Here is a 23,696-nt window from a genome sequence, read left to right as displayed (position 1 = left end):
TCCGTCCATCACCACCCCCTTTTGTACCGCTTTGTTAGCCATTAGTTGGCAGGGTATGCTTAGATGTGAGTCACTTGCTCACTTTGCCACTGGATTCAAGCAAGCCCGGCTGAAGACGGCTGCAATGCCAGAAACCGGTCCTCAGAAGTTTGTTTCCAGTCCAGGGAAGGCATGGCTTGGCAGTTCGGGCTGGACTGTTCCCATGAGACACAGGGTCAGACTGATTTGCATATGGCCATGTCTGAACTGGGGTGGCAGAGTGGGCTAAAGAACGGTGATGGATTAAACCCAGATCTGTTGACTGGGTGTGAGTGTTTGATTGGTTCAGATGCTCCGTCCATCACCACCCCCTTTTGTACCGCTTTGTTCGCCATAAGTTGGCAGGGTATGCTCAGACGTGAGTCCCTTGCTCAATTTGCCACTGGATTCAAGCAATCCTGGCTGAAGACGGCTGTAATGCCAGAAACCGGTCCTAGGAAGCTTGAATCCGGTCCAGGGAAGGCATGACTTGGCAGTTCGGGCTGGACTGTTCCCATGAGGCACAGGGTCAGACTGATTTGCATATGGCCATGTCTAAACTGGGGTGGGAGAGTGGGCTAAGGAACGGTGATGGATTAAACCCAAATCTGTTGACTGGGTGTGAGTGTTTGATTTCTTCAGATGCTCCGTCCATCACCACCCCCTTTTGTACCGCCTTATCGCCGATCTGGCTGGTCGTTGAGAATGTTGCAGAGTCGTGTTGTTACGGCTTTTGATTGGGAACGCCTACTCTACATCTCATTAGCGATAGTTGCTGAGGTCATCTGTGGCGATGTTTTTTGCAGCTGCTATCACGGGTAAACTGGTGATATGGGGTGTTAGCACCAGCTTGTGAATGGGTAGATAAAATTATCGCAACTTTGGCTGTGCGAAAGTGCCATTAACTCAGGGATAGTCCCTTGAGAATATGCCACATTATGAACGTTCGCACAGGACATTTGCATGTGTTTCCCCTCACTGAGTGCAACACATTGGGAAGAAAAAAATATGAACAAAGGGAAAAAGCAAAAATAGCACAGGCCATTTATCGTCATTGTTGAGGCAGGTCTGTTCAAATATGAATATCTGTACCCAGCCTGATTGATCAGGGTGGCAAACCAATCAATCTCTCTCTCTTCTCAGGAGAGATGATGCAAAGAAATCCCATTATTAAGGAGCCCATTAATGAAGTGAACTCTCAAAATATTTGGATGCTTAAACTGTATGGCTGCATCCTTTTCTTGCATGTTAAACAATATGGGTATCAGAAAATCCCCCTTCACTGTGCCGATTAGGAGAAGACTGTTCTTCACCCCACAAGGATAATACTAATCTACAGTAGTACCCTTTAGTCTGCCTGGTGTGTAAACAAATGATAGAAATTCTGCTTTTAGATCAACTCTGGGTTAAACACTTACACACACTGAAAGATGTCTCTTTTTGGTCTAATTCAGCATTTATTTTAATGCACTGTGAATTTAGCATAAACATTTCTGAGACTCCAAGATCAGCTTTCCTTAATTAGGAAGAGCACAAATAAATACATTAATATTAAATAAAGAAACTTGCCAATGCAGAAACGGAGAATGCTCCACCAGATTCTCCAAATATGGTGACAGAATCATGATCACCTCCAAAAGGTTCAATGTTTTCCTGGATCCACTGTAGAGCAGCCACTTGATCCAACAATGCCCAGTTACCACGAGCATGTTCATCACCAGTACTGAAAAAAACAAATCATTTTAGTTTAGTTAAGTTCATTTATCATATTTTTTATTTTTTTCAGATTTTAAGAATCAGTTTACACTTGATGCTATTCATGAATTTCTGTCACTGTAATAACATGTCATGATCCCACTGCAGTTTTAGAAACCCACAACGCTCTGCTAAAGGACAGGTTTAGTCAGTTTACCAACCCGAGCCAGGGAGTCTGAACCTACGAATCTCCCTTGCATTACTTGGGTAGTGATTGTATGGCAACCATCAGCCCTGTGAGACTACACAGTTATTTGCATTATTAATGACTTCTAAAACTAAGATGGATACACACAAGAAATACACACTATATAATTTAAAGGCATTAAAAAAATTAATGCCCTTCTCTAGTGCAGATTATATGAACAGATGTAACTATAAAAATAAAAACAATAGCAGTAATAAAACAGATGATTAAACAATGGTGCTCATTAATTCAAATCATCTTCCTAGCACAGTTTCTTGGTGGCCGTTAAACTGCATAACTTCACTGAGTACCAGAATTCTTTTCAATCAGACACTGTGCTTTGAGAAAGTCATAGGGGCATATGTTTCAGCCCCTTTCGCCACCACAACATCACTTTTATCAACATTCTGGTGGCGATAGAGTTTAGCCTTATTTATAAGCCAGCGTTAAGCCACTTAAAGTGGCTTAATGGTGCCTTTTAAATAAGGTATGGTTAGCGTGAAAGGGGTGGGCAGTGGACGTGCCACTGCAACACCCATTGATTTTGACGCTGCCCCCTATGTACAGGAGAAGGGTACATACGAGGCAGTGCCAGAATTATGACCAGGAAAACATGGCATTAAGTTTTTGCTTTTTCCATGTGTGCTGCCTTGTGCAGCACACGTGGCAAAAGCAAAATGCCATTGATTGTTGATGTACAGGAAGGTCCCCCTTCCTGTACATAAGCAATCTAAAACAAAAAATGGCATTTTGTGACTTTCATGTGTGCTGCATTAAGCAGCACACATGAAAGTGACAAAATGCCATTTCATGATTGTTTATGTGCAGGAAGGGACACCTTCCTACAAATAAACAATCCTCCCCTGCACGCAGACACCCTTGCACTACGGTGCAAGAGTGCCTGCATTGGCGCTACACTGCTAAGTGTAGTGCCAGGGCAGGGGGAATGCAAGACTGCACCATATCGTTGTAATTATGGTGCAATCTTGCTTTTCTGAAGTGGCGGAGTGAGGTGTTAAGCCATGACGGCTAACTCCTCATTCTGCCACTTCATTGTACATATCCCGCATATTCTTTGTCTATTATGCCATTCCTGAGCGGAGAAATATGCGGATAAGACCTGGCTGTGACCGCCCTTCCCCTTCACCGTAGATGTTTGCAATAGACAGCTCGAGGAAAGCTATCACGAATATGTGAAGATGTCTCTCCCCAAATATGTGTCTTTGAAAGCCTTCGATACCCTTTTCTGATTATTATAAGGCTACCCCTTGTGGTAAATAAAGTAAAATGCAAGAAGTAGAAAAAAATTCTATTGTGCATACCCTAAAATATACTACAAATTATGAATCAAATGAATAAATATATAATAGCAATTTATGCACTTCCAATCTAAAACAAAGCAAAACTGTGTTATGATTTCTATGTGTGATTAAAGCCAAATGAAGCACACATGTATAAAGAAGAAATGTGCACACAAATACAAGAACACATTAAATACAATGAGGAGCCCATAAGCAGAAAACACAAAGCATGAATCACTGCGGCCATGATTATGACTTTAAATCATTTTCTGATAACACTGCAGTAGCCTCTGGGCATACAATTTGTATCAATTCCCAAATCATCTTAGAATGTAATTGAAAACTAGGACGACACTGACCAGCAAACTAATATGTTCTTATTTGTTCTTTTACACTTGCGCTTAAATCATGTTCATCGAACAATGCAAGATAAGCTGGTGCCACCATCACCCACAATGACACTGCATCTATGCCCTTCATTCAATAACCATCCATACCTCATACTTAAGATACTCATCTCTTTCTCTCTCCTGCCTATCCTACCGCATGCAAGATATTTAATGCTCAAGACCTCTCTCACCTTACTACTTCTTTGTCCCATTCTAAATGTGTATCCTAATAATGGAAGCCTCAATTGAGATACTGAGTCATTTGCCACATTTTGAATCGGACACATTTTTAAAGAAATTCTCAGCATTTGCTTTTTTTAATTTACTCTTTAAGGTGCTCTATGTGTGCGAGGGGGATTCCCTCTCAAAGCATCAGTTGGTTATTTGCCATAAATGCCCCATGGAGTAGTCCTGGCAGTGCTATTGGCCGATACTTTCGGTCGGCATGTGCGGTGAACCTCTTGCTGTCTCTGGGGCCTTCTTTTGTTAACAGATATTACTTTCCAAGAATTCTTGAGTTAGGAGCCATTCCGGGATCTGGGTGTAAGGCAGTACTATTTGCATACATTCCAGATTTTGACATTAATATAGCAAAAACTATGACCATAATGTCTGCAAATATTTTAAACAAACTTGAAGGGGCCCGCAGCCTCAAGTCATTTGGCTAAATTTACATAGGGAGCTGTAGTGGCTCTTGGAGGGAGTGCTGCGGGGTGCAGGGCAAGGGATGGGCAGGGTGGGGGGTAGTAATCGACGGCATACGGCCAAACCAAGGTAAGTACATAAATAAATAAATAATACAAATTACATTGCGCAAGCTGCATCGCCATTTGGCATTGCAGCGTGCGCAATGTAATTCGTTTTATTTATTTATTTATTTATGGACTTACCTCGGTTTGGCCTTATGCTGTAGTTTACTACCCTCCACCCTGCCCCTGCCCCTCCCCCGCCCCACAGCCCCGCTGCACTCCCTCCAGGAGCCGCTACTGAAAAAGTATTTTTTTTCTTTACATCACGATGAAAGGTCAAAGTTGATTCAGTTAAATGAGGCTTCATATGACAGACCAGACACAGCAGAGTCAAAAGACCTTCCAAAATCTTTTTGCTACTGCAAGGTTTTTTAAGGAAGGCACCAGTATAGGAGTTATTCCGGATAAGCAGGTGTTAGAAATTTGGGAGACAGCGCTGGATCAGGACAGTAGTTCGGTTTTGGGAATGGTAACCAGCTTGTAGAAGCTTCCCTTTCTGGCATGCAGTTAAATGGGATAACTTTGGTGCAAGTCCAGGATGTAGTTTGATTATATCCTTATGATCTTTATATAGTAGCTTTGCCAAAAGTGTGTTTTGTCATGCTACCTTTGTCCTGAGGAGATATCCTCTCTTTTCTGGCAACAACAGGTGGGGAATTTACATACAGCACTTACTGAGAATCAGGCATCTTTGAGGGTGAAGCGCCACAGACGTTGAGGACTGCACATCGCTCAATCCCCTGAGACCACACCTGAGATCCCCACTACATAAGCGAACATCAGTCCAGCTGCACTCGGGCTGCGTTCATCATGCTACCTTTGTCCCGAAGAGACATCCCTGCTTTTCTGGCCACAGCTGGTTCGGGACTTTACCCAGAGCACTTGCTAAGAATACAGGGATCTTTTGGGTGAGCTGCCGCGGGTGTTGCTGCTGGGAACTGCAAGCCCCACAATCCTCTGAGACAAGACCTGAGATCACCACTATATAAGCGAACAACAGTCCTGCTGCACAGGACACATGCTGGAAGGGTGGGTCCATAAGCGACTATCGGAGCCTGGAAGAGGCTGGGTTGCACCACCCCCTTTGGCTCAAACAATTTGATTTGGACTGCAAGCTGTTCACCACTTTTGAGTCGTTTCATTTTTTTAACCCCTTCCGTGCTTGTGACTGAACCACTCGGTCATAAGCCACAGACGCGCTGTGCTGGTGACGGAGTGGTTCCGTCACGGCGCGGCCGCCCCGCCCACGCTGCTGCGATTCTGCGCCTGCGCTGCGGTTTTATTGAGCGGGTGGGGCCATGATGGAACCACTCCGTCACAAGCACAGCACGCCCGTGGCTCGTGGCTCGTGGCTCGTGACGGAGTGGTTCCGTCACGAGCATGGCGGCCCCCCCTCCCCCCCAGCGCCGCGGCGGAATTACCGCCACAGCCAAGGGGTTAAACATGGATTGACATTTACAAACATTGCAATTTTGGGTGACTGTTTGAAGCAGGGATCACTCTTTCCCTACAAAGTGTTCACTCATATTAAGTGAACACGTAGATACATATGCTCCTTCACAAGTAGTTGCTTTTAATGTATACATTATTTTATTCTAACTTATCAGACTGAACTTTTTGAAATAGATATCGAGATTGTATATTCATTATTCAACAAAAATAATGTTTATTATGTTTCAAATCATTTGAGTAGTTCCAGTAAAATGGAAATATGTATGGGAATGTTCAGTATCACATGAAAGGATGAGACCATAGTAATGGAAATCAAGAGAAAAGATTACATTACAAATACAGAACAAATACAAGAGTGTTATATAAGAGCATTTCAATACAACAGTTAGGACTATATTACAAAGAAAAATACATTTTTAGAAATCTCCGAAAGAAGAATATAATAACGAAAGAAAACAGACCACAGAAAATTGAAGAATTTAAAAATAAAAATCGTGGAAAAGGAAAAGAAATTGAGCATTTCATCATAACAAAGTTCAAGAATGATTTAAATGAGTTTACAACTAGCAATGCGTATAGTGTTATGGAAAACAAGCATGAATAATATATGCAAAATATATCCAAATGATGCTAAAAAGAGCGTTTTAAAACAGTTTGGGTGTATATGTGAAGGACTAAGGAAAATAATCATAACAGTGATGTTTGGCAGGGCTCAAAAAGAGCATGAGAAAAGTGACTTTACATGCTATATATAGATTAACATAAAAACAAAGTGTGCCGTCGCCTACACGCGATTGCATACAAAACAGAGCTAACAGAATGATATGGGATTCTAAAAACGTGCCTCACCTGAAAAATCCAAGTGTGCCAAGTCGATACTGAATTGTGACTACAACAACATTTTCATAGGCTGACAGAGCTGAGCCATCATAAATGGAAGCTCCTCCGGCTACCAATCCTCCTCCATGGATCCATACCATTACCTAAAGAGAGGAGCACATTAGCATCCTTTAATCTCTGTCCAAGAGACCTAAACCATTCTGATATATCCACCCCAATACACAACATTAGCATATTCAAGTACAAGCACCCATTGCCGATAATGTAGATTGCATTTTATCACAATAAACACAATAATTTTGTAGCTAGCTAAGGATGGGAGTTCCTAAAGCTGCAACAAAAACAGGCATGTGTTTGACATTTATAATTTAGCTAGAAATAAAATAAACCGAGGCCACTGAATGAGTTTTGTCATCACCCTTTACATTTTTTTCTAAAATCGATCAGTGAATACACTTCCTGGATATAATCTTTTAATAAGACACAATGCACAATATGAAGTTGTACTTTCAGGAAAATGACAGACCATTGGTGATACTTGGGTGATGCTTTCATAATTAAGATTTTCCTTCTCAGACTCCAGCCTTACAGTATCATCTGTGATTTAGCACTAGAACATTCATGTCCATAGAATTAGGTATATCGTACTCTTCATTATGCAATACCAGTACTTTCATTTATAAAACAATAAGTGTTGGGGCCCAAACATTTGCTCAGGAGCCTGGGGCCAGTGCCCAGTCTTGATTCATCCCCTTCTTTCATTCACCACCAGACACTCCCTGCCCCTTTATCTCACTCTTAGAGGTTCTTTTTTACTCCTGCTTAAACTAGTTCAAGATGTGAAGGATGCGGCTCTGCAGACCTCGACATCCACTCATCGTTGAAGACATCCTGGTGTTGCTAAGTGAATGCATTTTGGACAACAATGAAAAGTAGAGAGGATGGCTTAAGTATCTCAACAGAATATTATCAATGAGTTTGGCTTGTTGAAATACTTTCACCACAAGTAACTCGCCATTTTAGTATTATATATACTGTTTAAAAGGCAAGGCCCTTCACAAACATTATTGGAGCCCTTTCAATATGTAATGATTGAAGATCAACAGGTGGTCAGTTTACTTACAGGCAACTGCAATGTATTAGCATCTGCTGGAGTGTATATGTTCAAGTAAAGACAGTCTTCAGAAACCGTAAAATCTGGCACTTCTGTTTGCATGATTGTTGTGATCATTTGTACTGCGTTTCGATCTTGTAGGCACCTTCAAATAACAAAAACATATATATCAATATGTTGTGTAATAATCATAAAAACTGTGTTTACAGTCTGACCCGTGCACTGGTGGAAAAAATCTATTTTCCATTTATTTAATCTGACTAGGGAAAATTAGTCTTACAGAAATATATGTTTTATTTTATTTATATCAAATAAAATAATTTATATAAAATAGAATAATAGATTATAAAACACTATCATGGGGAGGCAGATAATTTAGAGAAGACGAGGAATATTCGTGATTTCATAGAACAGAAAGAGAATGAATGAACATGTGATGATGTACAAAGAGAAAGAAACATCGAAATAGCAATACATTAAGGGTATGGAAAGTGTTCATAGGTAGAGTCAAAAGTGAAGACGTATAATGGTGTTATCAAATAACAATGTGTTGTATAGTGTTTGAAGACAATACAGAAAGTGACAGACTGGAAATAAAACCTAGATTTTGAGTGTAATGCGCAAACAGATGATTAAACTGTAGTAAGAAAGAACTTTTTTAAATTATTCTTGGTGTATCAGAAAGGCTAGTTTGTCACTCAGACGTCAAATGCTAGTAGATATGCAAATAAGATGACTATACATTGAAAAGGTAGGACTATCCATGAGTGACAGTAAATGATTCTCTTTGTATTATTTGCTACATTCTCATTTAACCAGACCTTGCGAATATACTACAGGCTCTATACCTTTTTTGTCTATAATGACTCCATTTGTAACTCAAAACATTCACAATTGTAGATTTAGATAGCCCAAGTACGATTCTGAGGAAGGTATTTTGAATTGCTCGTGAATATCAACCCCATATATTTTTACCATCTGTTTTATTACTACAATGTTAGAATGTTCTGATGATCTTAATTAGCAGCTTTTCATGTATGATTATTGTAGTTTCGATTCCTAGTAAATGCATGACCTAGAAATAGATTATTATATGTTAAAAGTTCCTCAACTACTAGTTGCCACTAATATTTTGATGCTCTCTTCACAAAAAGGGCTATGTATCTCTTCAGATGCACAAGTAAAAAAGGAAATCAGTAGAACTATTTCTTAGACAAAAAGTAGTCCAAAAAACAGTTGACACACAAAAAAGATAGAATATAATGTATTTCTTTTTATTTTCGGGGTGTGATACATGGTGGCACAATGAATAATATAGGGAAATGCATTTATAAAGATGCCTATTATTCTGATGCAATCAGTAAGACGTCTGTAAGGAGGAGGTAAATGTAAGCTATACAACTGCCTAAAGATTGTTGTTAAATGATAATCAATGCGTGCATGTTTACTTTTATTTACCTTTCTTGAAGGTTGAAAAGCTGGCAGGACCATAAAAGTTGCATGGTAACATGAAGAATAATCAATTTTGGCAAATCCTATCAACAATGATCAACAGGCGGTACAGTATTTATTTTCAATTGAGGGTTGGGTGTTCTGTTGGAGCATTTCTATTTCACATCTGTACATAGGGCCAGACTACAGAGAGGGCCCCAGGATCAGGTGTGAAACAGTTTTTGTGCTTCTTCGATACTTGATATTAAATAAAGGTTCACAGATATATTTTCAATGAAAATTAGTTTTTTTCTTATTTCCAAGGGGACATGACCTGTTGCACAGTTGGAATGCATTGTCTCATGCGCCTATGCCACATTACATTGCATGAACAAAAGAACGTGCTCCCAGTGGCAATCATTTAAGAAGACGTTTAAACATTGAAAAAAGTTCCACATGAATTAGAATCTATCTTATTATTTTATACAATCAAAAGGAAACTCTGTGAGAGAGCTCTTATGAGTGTAAAAATGTTTTACCTTGCGATTATAACTTACAGAAAAATGGTTGTTCAAAAAAATACACTGATAAAGAAAGATGGCCCAACACCTGTACTGATGTATTTCAAACAATCAATATGTTTAAAAAGGATGGTGATAGTATCTACAGAAAGTAAGTCTTTACTTGCTGTTCATGCTAACATAGGAACCACATCAGAAACAAAGTGCCTCTATTTTGGTCTGATGAGGTGGATATTAGGGTGACCTTCATCAGGATACTCCTGATTTGAGGTCCTCACTCCACTTGCATTTGTAGCAAGCCAACAATCATTACTCCGAGATCTGGGCTGTAATTTTATGATGTATGATGAACTGATGGTTTCTATTAGATGATTTAGTAAACAACAGCCCTGAAGTTATAATCTGGAACCATGTGTATCTCTTGTGGGTCTGGAAAGTGGCCCAAGAAATGTAATATTAGGCTCTAAAGTATTGAATTGTCTATTTTGTAATGTAGCTTAGTGTCATTTGTATAGTTATGTCTTAATGTGTTAGGTCTTATTGAACTCTATTATATGAAATGACCACATCCTCAAAAATATGCCCATTGCACTTTTTCATGTCAGAAACGTTGTAATAAAGCTATGCTTAGGTTCCACGAAAAGTCTTTTAGGATAGTATGCATATGTTATCTATATGCTAAAAATGTACAACATTGTCATTTAAAATGATATGCAGCTCAATGTTGCTTCTGAGCTTCATGAGACATAAGTAAAAGGTTATAAATCCTAAAAGTGAGTGAACTCCCACAACAACTTCTCATGCTACTGTTCTCACCCGAGTCATGAGAATAAAAGCCCTTTTGTCAGTTAGTGACAACTGATACAAAAAATGCTCGTTGTTTTGTCTACAGGCAGAGTGGGACAATCCTTCCATGGAGGTGTGTCTCCAAGGACATCAGTCATCTTCCTTGAGATATAGTGCAGCATAATAAGTGGGCTCTTAAGGTAAGTGGCACTGCACATAGACTAACATTATGGTGTGGCCTTGCTTTTCAGCATTTGCCAGCATTCCCTGCAACCTGATATTTGAGGTAGGGCCTGACAGTCACACAGTACTGGGCGTTTTCTGTGACCTGCACCAATGTCCTGGGGTTTTCAGCACTATCCTTGGGAGTAAGAGAACTATCTTCACAGAACCATGAGTGAATTTCCACTCAGGGTTTCTGTTTTCCGCTGCTTGCAATACATGTTTTTAAGTTACACCTTTTGCCTGTGTGCTGGAGACAATGTAAACTTTACAGTAGGGTGCACACCATCTATGCAGGTGCATGAGAAGGGTGCATGCACTCTCTTTGTATTCCAGTGATCTGGTTCCTATCTGTGACTCCTTACTATGCCTTCGGAGTTCCCCTATTTCCATACACCGATCACAATGTCCCTCAGAGCCTACAGCAGAGGTCTTCAAACTTTTGTAGGCTGAGCCCCTCCAGCTGAATTTTTTTAGATGTTGGGCCCCCCCACCACATGACAGAAATTTCTGGAATCTGGTACACTACATGATCGACTGCCACGTGCATATCACGGGCCATAGTCAGCAAATAATATTTAACACAATAAGAGTGTTTAGTAAACTGCAGGTTTGTGAATGGGTGTGGTGAAATGACAGAGGCTTATTACACAGCTCAAAACACAATTTCCAAGATAAAATGTGCGCAAATTCGTTTTACTAGGATGCTTTGTTTTACACATGACCTAGATTAATAATAACACCACCAACATAAATGTGTGTACCCGTTTTGATCTAAAATTGCATGAAACAAAAACATTTATTTGCATGAAACAAAAACATTTCTCTGCAAATAGTAATAGACTCTCTCACATCAATCACATTAAAAAGAAATGAAACAAAACAGTATTTACAAGAATCTGTTTAGGAATTATTCCAGGCCATCAGGGCAAAAACAGAGCTGCCTCTATCAAGGGGACCCCTGAAAAGCTGGATTGCAGTGCATGTAAATATGTCCTGTTGTAATTTAGGACGAAAACCTTGATGGGGCACGACATGCCCATACTTGTGTACAGGGGTGCAACTAGACCCGAACTTCAGGGGGCTAACACTCCCATCCAGGGCTGGCAGCAGCACTGGTCGCACATAGTGCAACGGTCTGTTTTTGGCGCCCCTCCCCATTTCCTCCTGCTCTATGAATTTCCTCACTACCACTCACCAACAATGCACCCCATCTTTCTATAGCACCTTTCTGGCAAACATTTCATTTTTTTATAGTGCTACTCATAGTTTACTCACACTCAGTTCTTTGATCTGCACGGTGCACACTCTTTGTAGCAGGCACATTAAACCTCTGCACTATGTGGGTGTCAGGAGTGCCCATGTGAGTGCACGTTGAGCGATGCGACAGTGTGGGAGTGGGGTAAGAGGAGTGACTGCAGGGTGAGTGAGGTGACCATATGAATTTGGGTGCGGATGTAAGTGCAGAGTGGGACAAATTAATATATGGTGAGGTTTGGTATTATCCGAGTGAGTATGCACATTGAGCAGTAAGGGGGACATGTGAGTGAAGTGTTTCATGAGTGCAGGGTGAGTAGTGCGCTCATGTGACTGCAGAGTGAGGTACAGGGTGAACAGCACAAGTGCATTGTGAGTGCAGAGTGATCACTGTGAGCTCAGGGTGAGCGTGTGATCAGTGTGAGTGCCTGGTGATCAGTGTGAGTGCATTGTGATCAGTGTGAGTGCAGAGTAATTACTGTCAGTGCAGGGTGAGCGGGTGAATGGTGTGAGTGCATGATGATCACAGTGAGTGTATGGTGATCATTGTGAGTGCATGGTGATCATTGTGAGTGCATGGTGATCATTGTGAGTGCATTGTGATCATTGTGAGTGCAGAGTGATCATTGTGAGTGCAGAGTGATCATTGTATGCAGGGTGAGCGGGTGAATGGTGTGAGTGCATGGTGATCAGTGTGAGTGCATTGTGATCGCTGTGAGTGCAGGGTGAATGGTGGGAGTGCATGGTGAATAGTGGGAGTGCATGGTGAATAGTGGGAGTGCATGGTGATCAGTGTGAGTACATGGTGATCAGTGTGAGTACATTGTGATCGCTGTGAGTGCATTGTGATCGCTGTGAGTGCATTGTGATCGCTGTGAGTGCATTGTGATCGCTGTGAGTGCAGGGTGAATGGTGTGAGTGCAGGGTGAATAGTGTGAGTGCATGGTGATCTGTGTGAGTGCATGGTGTTCAGTGTGAGTGCACGGTGATCAGTGTGAGTGCATGGTGATCAGTGTGAGTGCATGGTGATCAGTGTGAGTGCATGGTGATCGCTGTGAGTGCATGGTGATCGCTGTGAGTGCATGGTGATCAGTGTGAGTGCATGGTGATCGCTGTGAGTGCAGGGTGAATAGTGTGAGTGCAGGGTGAATGGTGTGGGTGGAGGGTGAATGGTGTGAGTGCAGGGTGAATGGTGTGAGTGCAGGGTGATCAGTGTGAGTGCAGGGTGATCAGTGTGAGTGCAGGGTGATCAGTGTGAGTGCATGGTGATCAGTGTGAGTGCATGGTGATCAGTGTGAGTGCATGGTGATCAGTGTGAGTGCATGGTGATCACTGTGAGTGCAGGTGAGCTTGAAAGTGAAGGGCGAGAATGAGGAGTGAGTTGTCTGAATGCAGGGTGCATTCCCAGACACTTGAACTAACTCAGCAGGCTATTGACGGCAGCGTAGGGTTTCAGATATGTTAAACTATTGCTATTATAACATTAACCAGGGATCAGGGTGGAGGAAATAAATGTGCTGATCTTGCCACAAAGTTCCAGTTTTATGGTTAGGGTTGCCAGCTCATTATTTTGATGGCCCAGTTGGTACAAAAATAAACAGAAACCTAAAGCTGTATTGTCAGCACTTGTCTGTGCATACTTTGAACAGAAAATATAAATAGTAGCACTTTTAATTGGGTTCTAGGCCTGCCTGAATGGTCCAGTACTGATAATATAATGGAACAAAGACAGAAAAGCCACATTACAAATGTATACATATTTATTTATAAACATATTTGGTGTCAAGACAAGCAATTTGCAGGCTGTTTAAAAAACACATGGCTGGCTGGCATTTTTTTTTTTTGGGTAACTTGAAGCCCTGTAGGTGTTGCAGCGCGCCTGTATAAATTTAAAAGAAACTTTGGGCCAGATGTAGGTCGGTCGGTAACGGCCGAAAATCGGTATTTTTGGCCGTTACCGACCGGTAAATCAGAATTGGTATGTAGGGCCCTGAATTTTACAGATTCGGTAAATTTACCGATCGGTAAATTTACAGAATCTGTAAAATACCGAATCGGTATTTTTACCGATTCGGTAATTATGAGATGTAGGTGGGACTCTTCAGAGTCCCACAAGCCTTACAGAATCGGTATTTTACCATCAATTCTATTTGATGGTAAAATACCGATTCCGGTGTGCATGCACATGTGTGCATGCACACCTGTGCCATATGACAGGCAGACCTGCCCTTAGGGCAGGTATGCCTGCCACATGGCACCCGAACATGTTTTGGGGGTGCTAGAGGGTGTCAAAGTGACACCCCCTGCACCCTTGTGGAATTCGGTATTTACCGATTCGGTAAATACCGAATCGGTAATGCCCATTCTTTCCTATGGGCTTCAAAGCCCATAGGAATGAATGGCCATTACCGGTCGGTATTTACCGAATCGGTAAATACAGATTTTTACCGATTCGGTAAAAAAAACATCTGGATGGACCTACATGTCCACCCTTCATATTTACCGATTCTTAATTACCGAATCGGTAAAATTCGGTAATTAAAAATCGGTAAATGATTCCTACCTACATCTGGCCCCAAGTCTCCTTTCTGCTAAGAGCTTCCTCCCAGGACGGGGTTAAACTGGTAGAGCTGAAATGCTTCAGCTGCTTTGGGAGGCAGAATGTCTACTTTGCTAAAACTGAAAGAAAGGAACAGACAGTGATTTCAGCTTCAGTGGGAGGCAAGGAGTCTCCTTTGCTATGAAATCGAACACAAAGGAACAGGACTGTCTGTTCGTTTGGTTTCGTTTTTAGCAGAGGAGACCCTGCCTCTCACTGCAGCTGAAGCATTACAGCTCTACCTATTAACCCCCTCCTGGGGAAGTTAACTGTTAGCTCTTTAAATGACAAAAGCACAAGTCTATTCCCCTCCCTCCCCCTCCAGCCCTCAGTTACAAGAGCTCGACAATAAACAGATTCCGATTTAAAAAGGTGAAAACTTGCATGCCTCAGGAAGTAAAAGACTCTGAAGGGGAAGATCTTAGTGTGGAGTGCGCGCCCCCCCTGAGATTGTGTCGCGCCCCCCTGGGGGGGCGCGCCCCACAGATTGAAGAACTATGGCCTACAGTGTTGAGATTGCAACCAGGCATATGAACATCATTTCCTCTAGCTTCAAAACATTTATGCATGGATTTTCCAATTTGGTTTTGACTATGAACGAACAAACATCTCCTGCATGAAGTAACTCTCTATTAACTAGCAACCATGACAAAACCAAACCAAGAATCATTCACTCTTTCCCTGTGGAATAATAGATCCCTAGACCAAGCTGGCCTATAGGTGACCCATTGGCAGGCCTTGAAGATGAGCTTAAATTTTGGAAAGTTTGTTTCTGACAGCAAAAACACTTCGGTCAGAATATGGAAGTGAAGTAAATACTTTTGTGTGCTAATGTCAGCAGGAGGAACAGATATACATCAGCCTGGAGATATCAGAGTAAAGAATAAGATGGGCATTGAAGACAAGCCTATATTCTGTACAAAGGTAACAGTGGGAGGTAAAGGTACCAACTCCACTAGACACCAGAATCTCAGGCAGATCCAGGCCCGAAACTAGAACCCCACTTAAGATAGAAGGAATATTTTTCCATCCAAGAAACATTTCTTAAATGGAAGAATGAGTAAGACAAAAGGGAAGTAGCCCAGGGAGAAGAGAAAATGATGTTCAATCAGATACAGTTCAAGGGTTAGAGGTAAGAGCTAAGTAAACATTCATGGGATGCAATGAAATGAAAGGTGTATGAGAACAGGGTTACTTGATTGCATAGACAACTACAGCTGTAGCAAGGCCTAAGAAAGGAAGCATACACTGATTGTTTTTGACAGGTAAGGTTTCAGAAACAATCTGAGAGAAGGTGGAAATTATACAGGCATCGGATTGCTGGTGAATATATCCAACTAGATGTAAAGGATAAAAATCAAGAAAGGAAAAGGTCAATGGAAGAAAATAGTAACAGTTGAACCCATGGTAGGAGTCTGAGAGAGAGAAAGTGGGATAGAGAGCTGCAGAGATGGACAGAGAGCAAGGAAAGAGAGAATTTTGAGATGCTGCATATGGTTATTTATGATAAAACATAGAAAATGCAACTAGAAAGCTTGGAAAATGAGATCAATGAATGGAAACAGCAGCAGGGGTGTCACGTTTACTTGTAAATTGGTGGGCAACAGCAACAGTAACAGTGGCAAGAACACTTCCGGCTAAGCTGTCCCTGCCATCTTGCTTCATGTCAAGGATGGGGTTGGATACTGCACAGAAGGTGGGATGGGGCCTGCGTGAGTTTCTCCAAAACCCATTTTGTGGCAAAACTATGGTTGAGGCTACTCACAATCTGAAAGTGATCCAGTGGATTAGATCTTTCAATACTGGGCCCAACCTCTTTCCTCGAGGATGTACTCCTCAAGACTGGATCATTTAACTCTGATTTACTTACTTGGTAAACTTGGTCCTTGCATCACACTGGGGGAAAAGAGAGTTAGCATGCTTTGTCCCATCAATTTACTAACAGAGAAAACAATTTGCCTACATTAGGAGTGTCGTGTATTTCTATAGGTTCTGATTCGATCCCCCTATTCCTGACCCTATTCTGGTTAAACTTACTAGCTAGTTAACTAACAGTCAGCCCATGAGGCAAGAAATCCCCCATGATGCAGATACCGTTATCTGACGCAGTCACACTACGGCACAGGAACGTGTTATCTGATTAGGTCATAACGCTTGAGATCTAATTAGACAAGCGATATTCCTCCAGCCCCTGATAAGGCATACGACGTTCTCATAACAAATCAAACCTATGACAACCTGGATAATCCGTGCGGCCATTGTTTTGATTTCACAGAGAACTTTAGTAAAGAATGTGCTAACGAGCAAGTCGTATGACATCTTTATTGACGTACCTATGTCCATCCTTACGTCAATCTCGGCACCTTTAAGGTATAAATATTGCCGACCTTGCCCTATGCAAACACACGCGTGGTGACAAGACGGAGCAGCCATACTTGCCGAAGCCGAGAGCAGAAGCAGACCCCGCAGGCAGCAGCCCCGCCTTCCTGACGCGCTGAGAGACGCGCTGCTATCTCAAGCCGAGAGACCCAGCACCGGCGCTTCTGGGCAGCCCTCGCAGGCAGCCTGGAATATCGAGAGCAGAGAAAGAGATACCATTCCTCATTCATCCTAAATTCCAGGTACAGAACTGAATAACCCCTCCTAGAGAATTCTTTAGTTATTCACTTGGCAAAAACAAACTTAAACTAAACTGTAACTTTCTATTCCCGCCCACGCATTAGACTTAGGTCAGGTACACGGGGTAGGCGTATTTAGAAACACCAGTTGAGTACGTTTAGTCAAATGTATATGTGTATGTAAATATATTTTAATCATTTTAAACATCATATGGCTCAGAAACCATATCAATGTTTTTACAGTATTATTTTATACTATTGCTTCTAATGTATGCACTTTACTTAACTATAAGTATCGCAATAATATCGATCCATTTCTCTTGTACGAGAAAAGAGACTGATCAATAAATAACATCTTTTATTGAACACGCCCGTCTCTTCCTTTTCTCTACATTCTGATGAGACTAAGAATGCACGTACTGACTGAGTAAAATAATTGCCTTGTGCTCACACGACTCTTGAGATTGACTCTTGATTAGGGGAGAGCAAAGTTGTCATGTTCTATGGTTGTCAGAAACTAAATCCCTTCTTGTCTAATCAGGGGAGTTCATCCTTCCTTGAACATTCGAGAAAGTTTCTAGCGAACTCTGAGCTTAGCTGGCAAACCCAAAAATTAAGTCTAGTTTCGACAGTAGTAGACCTAGTTAACGTCTGGCCTAGGTCTTTACTGCTGTAGGTACTATTCCAATGCGCAGAGCCTATTGGGAAAATAGGAGCTACACTACATGGCGCCCAACGCGTTTGGAAAGGGCGATAAAACTAACGTAAGACATTTAGAGTAACTCAGTCGTGCTTTCTCACTCAGACCCCTTTTCCCAAATACTCCAAAGACGTCTGGAGTGGGTGAAAGGTTATTATATCCTCCAAAACCTCGCAGGAGGGAACTCCTATGTATGGTTCTTGGTATAGTCAACGTTGAAGGATACACCGTTCCAAAATATTGTGCATCTAATCTTTGTTCCATAAAGAAACCTGATCTGCAAACAAACATAATACCATCCTGTCTGTAAAATGGCAGAGAGTGATGATGAAAGAGAGGCAGTTAGATTAGCAACTGAACTCGCAGATGCTGATGCTACCATGCAAGCAGCAGACGCGGATATAATACTCATTCCGGTCATCAAAAGGAGATCTATAACCTTAAAACTTATAGAAAATGGACTGACACCTAGAGGTGGCACAGTCATATTCGTAATCGAGGCACACGAATATCGGCAGACAGAGGTATACTATTCATGGATACATTTTCCAGCAGCAAATGCTGTAACAAAGTACTTCCACTATTACAAAGTAGAGGAACCTCCTGAAACGTACACTCCTTTCGAGGAGGTGGAAGTACCACTCAAATTCCAAGAGCATTTGCTCTTATTTGATGGCGCCCTAAAACATAATAATCACATTACAAGGCTCGGTCCTTTAGGAAGACCAGGAGCAACGTGGCCGGTCTTAGCCGGATACACACCACATCCAGACATCGACGAGATGACTGCACCAGAGCTATTAATACAGCTAAAACAACTACTAAAAATTCACAGACAATTAGTTCAGTATGTAATGCGGACTTCAACAATTCAGCCAGCGATTAAAATTCCACAGCTGACCCCTCACCAGGGGAACACAAATAAAATCACACCACAGAACATCCAATCCTGCCTAGGTAAAGTTCCAGCTAAACGGGAACAGATACCATTCTGGTTGGCACAGAAAATCACCCAAATAGAGGCGGTGTTTCCTGACACCACCCCATTAGAAAAGCACAGGATTCTGACTATATGTCTCCCAATGGGAATCGCACCACACATTGAGGACTGTGACACTTGGGGTACGGTCTTTGCTTCAATCTACACAAAAACGCACGGTGTTCCATCCATTTCAGTAATACCAGATGTGCTAAAACAAATTCAAGATGAATACGGTCCAGAACCTGCTTTAACTCTTGGTATGAAATTACTGAAAGACTTCAAGCAGGTCTCGGCTATATTACTAGCCAACATAAAGGGTGAAGCAGCAAACGTGGCGATCCGCCAGAGGTTAAAAGAGACAGATATAGCAGACCAACCAGCTGAAATTGCCAGAATCATAGAAAAATCCTATGAAGAACTAGGCAGAGATAGTCTAGGTGGAATACCAGTAAAACCGCAACTGACTACAAGTCCAGAAAAAATATTTTTTAATAATAATTCACCAAAAAAGAACTGGGATGGAAATAAACAATCCAATCCTAAAGAAAAGAAATTCCAGTCCAGAGGAAGGTCTCCTAGGCGAAGAGAGAAATCTCCAAACCCGAGACAAAGGTCACCTCAGAGTGAACCCTCTGGGAATAGATATAACCTTAGAAATAGGGATAATATTAAAAAACCTGATAGATATCAAGACATTGATACACGTCCGTCTCAATCTTTTCAGAATTCCTCGCAGAAATCGGAAAGAAGAGGACGATCAGAAGAGCACGCCAAGTCCAAAGACAAGGAACCTGCTCAACTGAAAAAGAAATCACAATTTCCAAAAAAGAAGGTAGCCAGTATCAAGGTAGTTAACAATGCCGAGAATACTGAGGACACAACTGAAAAACGGAGAATGGGCTCAGACAATGCTAGACAGCGCAGCAGAGGTGAGCATAGCTCGCAAAGTCCTTATGAATCATCTGGAGACAGTGGACACGAATGAATACCTTCAAGTGGAAACTGCAGATACCAGAGTTAGCAAGCCCCACAAAATATACGAGATAACATTACGTATAGAGGGAGATAAGACTAGGAAAATAAGGGGACTATTTTGGGATAACCTCTCCAAAGGCTATGACATCCTTCTAGCTGAAAAAGACTGGCCACCGGAGTTTGTCAGGGAGTGCCCTCATGGCGAAGAAGTAATTATGCCTGCCTTCTCGAATCAAATACCGATTCATAAAAAATATACACTTGCTAGAAAGTGGGCAGTGGCCTTAGCACCTGCTTTATATAAAAATCATGTAGGATGGGATGAGGATTCTCCTCCTCACAAAGTCCAGTTAAAATCACAACCTACTGCACAAAGGCAGTACCCAATTAAGCAAGAAGCTAAAAAACAAGTAAATGAAATACTAGATCAGCTAGAATACCAGGGGGTGATTGAAACTTGCACCTCACAAATGAACAATCCTTTGTTTCCGGTCTCCAAACCAGACAATTCATATCGCCTAGTTTTGGATTACCGACACCTTAACACATGTTGCAAAACTTTTGCAGTGCAAAACTCACACAGTGCTGCACTAATGAATAACATAGTGCGCAAAAAATACAAAACAACCTTGGACATCTCCAACGGATTCTTTTGTCAAAACATAGCACCAGAGAGCAGATATTTAACAGCTTTCTCAGTAAATGGCACTCAAAAACAATTCTGTCGGTTAGCCCAGGGGTACAAGAACAGCCCGGGGGTATTCTCAGCGAGAGTAACAGAATTACTACAACTATATGATGATGAAGCATTATCTTATGTCGATGACATTTACTTAACAGATGATGACTTGGAAACTCACTTGAAAAGAGTGAACACCATAATACTTGGTTTCGCTGCAGAGGGTTACAAATTCAACTTCAAAAAGTCCAGAATTGCCCATCTGACGGTCCTATTCTTAGGATATGAGTTATCAAGTGAAGGCAAAAGCCTGGCAGACAATTTCCTAGAGAAATGTGCCGTAATCCAAGCTCCTAAAACACTAAAAAACCTACAGTCAATTCTAGGCTTCCTAAATTTCGGAAGAACTTACATTGCAAATTACGCAGAAAGGGTCAAACCCCTTTACGATCTAATTAAACCAGACTTTAAAAGATCCAGTTGGACTCAAGCACACACAGAAATTTTGAGATCCTTACAAACAGACATGCTAATTAAAACAAAATTAGAAACCCGTGATAATACACGCAACCTTGTGATCCGAGTCATCCCAGGGAGATGCGGATTCACATACCTAACCTCTAATGAGGGAGATAAGGTACCAATTGCATTCAAATCACATTTGTACACAAAAGCTGAACAGAGATTCAGCAACAAAGGAAAAATTGTTCAAGCAGTTCAAACCGCAATAGCTAGAGAAAAAGACATAGCTGACGGTAGACATATCACAGTCAGAACAGCAGAATCAGCCTTTGAGGCATTAACAACACCGTGTAATTTACCAACAACAACATTGGATCCAGAATGGTTACAATGGGTAAATTCAATCACAACGGACAAAGTATATTACTTCTTTGATCCAGAACTAGAAGAATTAAAAAATCTAAAATATGAAAAAACGTATCCTCTGCCAATCGACATTCTGCCTCTACGACATTACGCCTGTGTAATCTATACAGACGGACATGCTCAACCCTCCGTTTGGGGAGAACATGCATACAATCCCACATGTGAGATTACAAAAGAAGTGTGGCACGGAGGTAAACTAAGACCTCTATTAACAAAATCACACTCAGTAGAAACTAATTCAGAACTACAAACTGAAATATTAGCTTTGAAAATGGCGCTAGATAATGCGGATCGCGAATTCCCGACACTTATAGTGTCAGATTCATATTTCTGCGTCAAAGCATATAACAAGGATTTGCAGAAATGGATTCAGAACGGTTACAAAGATGACACAGATGCACCAATAAAGCAGAGACTGCTCTGGGAACAAGTAGCTCTTTTGAAAAAAGAACTACCAAAGACTCACGTGACACACTCACTGAGTCACCAGCGTGATGGCGTTCACGTTGTAGGGAATTCATTGGCTGAAACAGCCGCAGCGGCAGCCAGTAAACCGGCTCCCGTAGATCGAAAAAAGCGTACATTAAAATACATTGACGGCGAAACATTGCTGGCGGTGAAAACGTCATCAAAAGGCGACTGCTCAGCGTTACCGATCAACTATCCACTCAATTACACATACATCATAGATGCAAACTCCATTCCTTTTGCTCGAATCCCTGGAGTGGGGGATAGAGTGATTCCAAACATGGACAGGAGAAACTTGTTAATCGCAGACGCACACATGGGCGAGGGTCTCAGACACCTTAAATTAAAAGATTCTCTGGAAGAATTACAATCACGGTACTGGTGGCCAGGCATGAGCCTGCACTACACCATGTTTGTAAAAAACTGCCCAAACTGCAACAGAGATCGCAGTGGGGAGAGAAGCAGTTTAATACCTCGTCGTATCAAGGCAGATAACATCACCACTAAAAAGAATGGCTTGCGATTAACATATACAGGCTAGTTCCCACTTATAATGTAGATCCACAGCACTCGGCTGACGTCCGGACTGTTATACAAGATTTGCGAGTCTAAATGGCATATACGCTAAGAGCATGCTACGTTCGACCATTTTTTTCTTTTTCTCAGGCAATCCAGCCTGGGAGGGGGGAAGAATGGCCAAATGAGCACAGCCCAGCGGGAATCTTCTCACTTCCTTCCTGAGGGTATGGGATGGTGTAAAGAAAAAACCAAGACAGAAAGCAATCTATAATAGAAAGGATATTAGGTTCGGGAGCTGGGTGGGTCAAACATCTAATAAGTGTCCAACGTAGTCTAAATAACTTGCCAAGAAATTCTCTGAAGGGATTCAGTCCGTACGAATTATTATTCGGAACTAGGATGTTGATCTCTGACCTTGATAGTCAGACTTCAGTGGTAACAGAAAAAAGCTTTGATGTCAAAGATCGTTTGGCTATTTTGCAGGACTTAAACAAAACAAGAAAAGACCTGAGCAACATACAGTTGAAAGAACAGCCAACGACCACTGAAGAATCACCACCTGTCCCAGCAAGACCTGTCTGGATTCCAAAAGTCGGGGATCTAGTCAGGGAGAAGATCGCGGTAAAGAAGGAATTTGGGCCTTCTTACAGAAAAGCAGTTCCTGTATTGTCTGTCAACGGGACAAGATCAGTTGTACTACCGCCACTTGCTGGAAAAAAGGAGAACCGAGTTGTATCCATCGACCTGGTAAAACCACAACATGTGGCCGATAACCAACAGTAGGCCAAGTGGACTCCCAATAAGTAGCAGAACACCAAGGTTTGCTACCAGTACAGAGGTCCTATCAAAGAGGCTCATCACATTCGAAACGCCTACAGAAGAACAACAAGGACTATGCAACAATGCAATAGAACTTAGACCTCTGAAAACCCAAATAAAGACATTTAGCAGAGACACACCAATCTATACAGAAGTACCAAGTGAAAATGCGAGAAACAAAAATCCTGAACCAATTGGAACAATTGACAGAACTGCATCCGGTTACTTCATCAACTTCGATGATTCCTCTGAAGGCTTCAGCGAACAAAAGACACAGCCATCATCAAAATCCTTTAAAGACAAAACGAAGGAACTTTTGAAACAACTGAAAGAAACATATCTGGTTTCTCCATGGATTGAATTTTGGGTGGGTTTTGGTGCATTTATCCTCACACTTTGGCTCATCATGGTATTTACCTTGGGACGC

The 23,696-nt window shown here is 41.7% G+C and overlaps 1 protein-coding gene across 2 annotated transcripts in view; it reads right to left on the bottom strand.

Annotated features, from left to right (window-relative positions):
* Nucleotides 1-23,696, bottom strand: part of LOC144797680 (fatty acyl-CoA hydrolase precursor, medium chain-like) — a 258,416-nt gene that overhangs the window by 164,892 nt on the left and 69,828 nt on the right. For both annotated transcript variants that reach the window (XM_078668403.1, XM_078668404.1), the window contains 3 exons: nucleotides 7,815-7,950; nucleotides 6,701-6,834; nucleotides 1,588-1,741 (listed from right to left, as the gene is read on the bottom strand). In XM_078668403.1, the coding sequence (XP_078524529.1) occupies nucleotides 1,588-1,741; nucleotides 6,701-6,834; nucleotides 7,815-7,950 (424 nt within the window). The remainder of the gene's footprint in view (nucleotides 1-1,587; nucleotides 1,742-6,700; nucleotides 6,835-7,814; nucleotides 7,951-23,696) is intronic.

The sequence above is a fragment of the Lissotriton helveticus genome, chromosome 12 (assembly GCF_964261635.1).
Source record: "Lissotriton helveticus chromosome 12, aLisHel1.1, whole genome shotgun sequence".
In the NCBI taxonomy this organism is placed as follows: domain Eukaryota; kingdom Metazoa; phylum Chordata; class Amphibia; order Caudata; family Salamandridae; genus Lissotriton; species Lissotriton helveticus.
The sequence above is the reverse complement of the archived record's forward strand: the minus strand, read 5'-3'. Positions and strand labels throughout refer to the sequence as shown.